This window comes from Leptonychotes weddellii, chromosome X (genome assembly GCF_054177405.1).
Source record: "Leptonychotes weddellii isolate Sample4059 chromosome X, ASM5417740v2, whole genome shotgun sequence".
In the NCBI taxonomy this organism is placed as follows: domain Eukaryota; kingdom Metazoa; phylum Chordata; class Mammalia; order Carnivora; family Phocidae; genus Leptonychotes; species Leptonychotes weddellii.
This window is the reverse complement of record NC_138385.1, coordinates 100,921,872-100,927,846: the sequence shown is the minus strand read 5'-3', so window position 1 is coordinate 100,927,846 and position 5,975 is coordinate 100,921,872. Positions and strand designations below refer to the sequence as shown.

Below are 5,975 nucleotides of genomic sequence, written 5' to 3'. Positions count from 1 at the left end.
TGTCATGTGCTCTCTCTCATTCTCTCTCAAAAAAAAAAAAAAAAAAAAAAAGACACAGTGTTGGATAACAATAAAAAAATTAAAAAAAAAAAGAAGGCACTTAAAAGGGGGAAAAAAAAAAAGACAGCGTTGGAACAGGACTTAGGGAAACTGCTCTCTCCATCCTCACCAGTGTATCTCTCCATTCGTTTGGTAGATGTTATGTGCATGCTTGGACACTGGGATAAGACAACCAGACAGCCTCCTTACCTGCAGGGGGGCTCACTGTCTGCGAAGTCCTGTGGTCATCTGGCATCTCCCAGGAAAGAGTGGGCGGGGCCGTTATTGCTGGGTGTTCATGCTGCTTGAAATGTTTCTAGAGTGTTTCTGTCTGTTCCTTAGTGAATTGGTCAGTTGACTGGTTGATTACCTCTCTGGCGTTCCCATGCCTTGCCCATCATCTCCTTTTCCCACGTCACTTGGCTTCCGTGGTGTGTAGACAGAAGAGCTTTCTGCCTGTTCTTCCCCAAGGTGATGTGAGTCTGTTGGGATTTCCCTGGGAGACAGGAAGATCAATGGAGACACCAGGGATTCCTTCAGGAGACCTGTACTCAGGCGTGAGTGTCCCTTGCGTGCCCAGCCACCTGGTGTGTACAAGCCCAGTGAGGAGAGTGGAGATTGAACCGCGAGTCACTGGAGAGTGAAACCAGTCCCGTGCTGGGGGCGACCAGGAACCGAGGGCCCTGTGTAAGGGGGAGCAGAGAACTGTGACCCAGAGAGAGAAATCCAGTTCTGTCCCAGGGCTCATCATGAACAGATGGGATCTGGAAATAAAGCTGCCACCTCTCAGATACGGAAGCCACATTTAGACGTGGGCCTGGCCGTCTCCACACCCAGATCAAAAATGTCGATGTGAATTCGAGCAGTGTGCATGGGGTTTCCAGAGCATTTGCTGTGTGTGTGTCTGTATGTGTATGTGTGTGTATATATATATATTCTTTTTCCTTTTGGCCCTTTAGTCCTTTCTGCCCCATCACAGGGTGTTTGGGCCGCTGAGCGGCATTCACCGTGGCCTTTCCTGGGGATTTTCCTCTTCAGATTCGTTCCGTTTGGCTTCGCTGCCCTGTTGCAGACCTTTCCCCTCCCGTTGCCCCCGCAGCGGCCAGGCCCATGAGGAAGAACGGCGTGGTGCGGGGTCCAGCCCCGGAGCGGATCACGGGGCTCGGGGAGTCTCCAGTGCATAGAGCCCGCCAGGCCTCCCTCCTCCTGGACCTGCAGGAGCAGCGTTCCCCGTGGTAACATGTCATTAGCATGTTCTTCGGGACAGTGAGCAACCTAAGCTGCATATCAGTTGCTCGGACTCTAGAATGCAGCTGCCTTTTCAATGTTCTCTTGTACGGCTTGACTCGCCGCTCCCGTGTGTACCTAGGAGCAGATGCTTCGATGCTTTTGCTGGCAAATCCCTAAGACATCCTTATTTTCTTTATCTGTGGATCTTACTATCACCATTGACTTTGTACTTGAAGATTCAAAAAAGCGGAGCGTGGGGATATACATACATTATTACACAGAGACTGACAGAGATGCGTCTAACACGTCCGCAGCAGACACACATGCAGCGTACATGGGACAGATGCACACACATACACACACGTTCTCTACTCAGCAGTCACTGGGAACCTATTAGAAACAGATCGGAACACGACCCTACCAGAGCCCCAGGTTCCCACTTGTGGTCCTTCTTCTTGTGACCCTGATTTCCTGAATTCCTAACTGGAGTAAGAAAAACCCATTAGTGGTTTTATACCTTTGACTTTGTAAGTTTGGTGGCGTGGAGGAGTAAAGAAAAAATAAGGGGGTGGGGACAAGGTTGGCGCTGAAATTGCTGTGCTAACGTAAGTCTAACTGCAGTGCGGTGTTGGGGTGCAGCGCATTGCTAGGACCAGGAGAGACCATGCAGCATGCATGCCTCCCCTGGGGAACAGTCCTGCAAAGGATGCCCCACCAGGAAGACAGGAAGTACTTTGTGCCTGACAGAAGCCAGGACGTGGCCCTTGGGCAGACTCTGTGCAGCCCATCTTTTGCTCCGAGTCCTTATTTCACATCTGTGACTTCTCTTGTGTTTCTGGGCAGATCTCCGCACGTCCTGTCTAATGCACTCTGCAAATAGAGCTCCTTTTTCGTTAAAGTATGAAATGTGAATCCGGATGGCCAAAAGCACTTAGATTTAAGCGATACATTGTAGCTAATTGAATTGTGAGTGTCTGTTAGGTGGTGGATATTTAGTTAAGTAAGCGGCACCAGGTGCTTTCCTGCAGGTCTGTGGGTGCTGTATTTCAAGCATGTTCACAGGAGAGGAGAAAACCTGCAAACGTGGCTCAGCTCTTTGAAATGAAATATTGGGGAGACGTTTGTAAATTGTCGTGAATTAGGTTTTATGAGCTTAAGAGGCACAGTGGGTGAAACGGACGGGGGACGTAAGGGCATTCATTCCCCCGAAGCAGGTCAAACCTACCCGTCGCGGCAAGACACCTGAGCTGTGAGTTACGAGTCGCAAACTGCGTTCTCAGCTCGACAGAGTTTAAATGCGATTGGTAACCAAACAGCTGCTTGACTCTGATCTCTGAACATCCGTTGCGATGTTCAAGTTATTTTGAAAACTTCTAGTTTCTTTTAGTGTGTACCTGATAACGTATTTTTTTCTGAAATATCTAACTTCCTGGAACCGGGTTAATATTTTAAGCTCTTGTGCTTGGCTGTTTTGCCACCATGTGTCTTCTAAGCCTAGGCGGTGTGTTCAGCGTCTTGCCAGCAGACAACAAGACTGCCCTTTCTCTGGGCCCCGCTAGGACTTGAGCTCCTGTGTCCTCTTCCAGATATGGAGAGCTTCTAGCTTCTAGGTGGGGCAGGGTCCGGCTACGTCTGGCTGTGCTCTCCACAGCGCAGGGTGGGAGGCTGGCCCCAGCTGGCTGACCGTGGGGAAGGGGAGGGAATTGGGCATGGTCTGGGCTCTGCTCTTGAGCATCTGCTGAACCTGGAGGGGCCCGTTCTCCCGAGGACATGGTCAGAGGGACATGAGCAGGGCGCACTGGACTTACAGGACAGCAGCCTGGGGGTTGGGGGGGTGCGGGTTGGGACATCTGTAACACTCAGGCGAGGCATCCTGTCTCAGGAGGCTGGCTCACTCCTAGGTCACAAGGCGGGTGCTGGAATGAGGCTCCTGCCCTGGGTGTCAGGAGGAAAGCCTTATCTGCTTGTTACTTAGTAGGTTACGTCTCTTCTGGGTTGCTGGTGCTCTGTCTGCTGCCTCTCCCGTTGCTGCCCTTCTTAAGAGTTTCCTTTAACAACACGGTTGTCTCCTCAATGCAAAAACTGCTCTTCCCTGAATGGAAGATTCCATCAGAGGCTCGTTCTATGACTCAGGTCAGAAGAAACCATGTGTTGGCAAAGGCGTGATGGCCCCTTGCTTTGTTGCAAGTTTGATCGTTGTTAGCCCATGAGCGTTGGCTACAGCGCAGATAACCACACACGTGAAGCCTGCCCGTGGGAGTGTTTTTCGGAGGGGGGGACCTTTCCGTGGGGGAGTGTGTGTGTGTCTGTACATATTAAACACATGCATATGTGCCTAGAAAGTAAAGATAGAACTGGAAACGGATCACAGGATGGAAAGACCAGTGAACCACTTACAGTGCCCAAAAGTCTGTTTTTCTCATTTTTAATAATACCTGACTGATTTTATTTATTTTTTTTTTTTAAAGATTTTATTTATTTACTTGAGAGAGAGAGCACATGAGAGGGGGGAGGGTCAGAGGGAGAAGCAGACTCCCTGCCGAGCAGGGAGCCTGATGCGGGACTCGATCCAGGGACTCCAGGATCATGACCTGAGCCGAAGGCAGTCGCCCAACCGACTGAGCCACCCAGGCGCCCTACCTGACTGATTTTAAAGGTCTTATTAATAAATGGATTTGTGGCTCATGTTAGAAAGTTCTATCCCTTTGCGTATGGCAATTTCCCAAAGTAAGCCACATAAAAATACTGTTGCAACACAAAATAAGTATTTCTGAATATAGCCATATGAGAATTTTCATCAACATTGTTTTTAAAAATGTTTGTGTGAAATTTTTTTGCCCCAGAATGCAACTTGTGTGTGCATGTATGTGTGTGTGTGCATCTGATACGTGTGCATGTGTTTTTAATACTTCCCATCCTGTGACATGGTGTGCCAACATCCAGCCTGATGTCGTCCAGCACGTGTTTGGATTTTGTCTCTTGCATTACAAATTGCAGTGGAGACAGGTGTGGGAAAACTTTGTATATGAATTTAATTCCTTAAAATGATCTAAGAAGGTTATCCAGATCTGGGTTCTAGTCCCATTTGGAGAGAAGATGTTACTTGGAATCACTTGCTCATTTTTATACTTTCTCCCTCTAGACAAGCAGATGCCCAGGGTCCAGAAGCCTTTACGACAGCACAGCAGGACTCTCAGAAGCCGTCCCAGCTCTCTAAGCCACCTCCCGCCTGGGAAGCTCCAGAGGTGCCCCAGGAGGCCCGCAGCCGAGCGGGGACCCTACCTCGAGATTACAGATACCCAGAGGAAACGCTCAGCCCAGGACCACACGTGCCGAGCGCCCCCTCGGCCCTGCACACTTGGGGGCAGGACCCAAGGCCCGTGAACACTGCACCGCTCCCCAAGAAGCCTGCCCCACAGAGGCCACCACCACCCAAACGTGAACCCAGGCAACTCAAGGGCCTGGCCAGTGGCACACCTGGGGCTGCTCACCTAGGTGCCCCGAGCAGGCCCCTTTCCCCCCAGTCCCCGGAGGCCCTGGAGGCGTGTGTGGACCGCCTGTCCCTGTCCCACAGCCCCTGTGCCTTGGTGGAGAAACTGGGCAGTGCGCAGCCCAAAGACGGTGTGAGGGCCTCTGGCGAGCACGGCAAGCAGCATGTAGATGAGCACACAGCCTGCCCTAAGCGTGGGGCCCTGCTCCCTTCCAGGTTCCGGCCCCTGCAGACGTCCGCCATGGAGACCTCTCGCTCCCCTTCTCCTCAGTTCGCTCCCCAGAAGCTGACAGACAAACCTCCCCTGCTGATCCAGGAGGAGAATTCTGCAAGGTACTATTCTGGGACAGTGGCCCTGTGTGCTTCCCCTTTCCTGAGCTCCTGTAGGAGGTTTGTGGTGCATCTTTCCGGGGTGGTGGACGCCGGGTACCTTGCTTCAGCTACACACATTGGATTTTAAGTTGCCTCTGGGGACTGACTCCATGAGGGAGAATCCACAGCTCCAGTGGTCAGTTGGATTTTGAACTTGGTTGGGGGGCTGTCCTGTTCCACAGGAGCAAGGGGGATGTGACAGAGGTGGGGGGCCATCCCCTGTCCCTTTCACCCAAGGCCAGCGTTGATATATGCATCACCCACAGGCATGTGCCCATCAGCGCTGTGTGTTCCCTAAGCACCTGTTTGTAATCAGAATCCGGTTTAAACTAAGCAGGAGACCTTCAGGAGAAAATGGTGTTTTTCATAATATCCAGTATTTCCATGCTGTTTTTTCTTTTTCTTTTTGAAGATTTTCTTTATTTGAGAGAGAGAGAGTGCAAGCGAGCACGGGGTAGGGAGGGGCAAAGGGAGAGGCAGAGAGAGAGAGTCTCAAGCAGACTCCCCACTGAGCATGGAGCCCGATGTGGGGCTTGATCCCCAGGACCCTGAGATCATGACCTGAGCTGAAACCCAAGAGTTGGCCGCTGAACCAACAGCCCTCCACACTGTTTTTCTCTGTCTTAAGTGAAAAGCCAGGCTGGTATACACTTTTTGTTAAAGCAGAGGAAACATCTATTCTAGTGCATGGTGCTGTTGTTACAATTTCAGGCACGGGATTGTCTGTCATGCCCATTGAGACGTTGATAAGTGTGGTTGGGCAGGGGACTGACAGGAGCACCGACTGTTTCCTTTTTCCCTCCTGTCTGAGGGCCTTTGAAGAACTGAGAACTGGAAGGGTGGA

At 51.1% G+C, this 5,975-nt stretch overlaps 1 protein-coding gene across 2 annotated transcripts in view; it reads left to right on the top strand.

Moving 5' to 3' along the window:
- Window positions 1–5,975, top strand: part of SHROOM2 (shroom family member 2) — a 27,233-nt gene that overhangs the window by 4,743 nt on the left and 16,515 nt on the right. For both annotated transcript variants that reach the window (XM_031036610.2, XM_081809199.1), the window contains one exon: window positions 4,412–5,092. In XM_031036610.2, coding sequence (XP_030892470.2) covers window positions 4,412–5,092 — 681 coding nt within the window. Of the gene's footprint in view, window positions 1–4,411; window positions 5,093–5,975 lie in introns of those variants that run through there.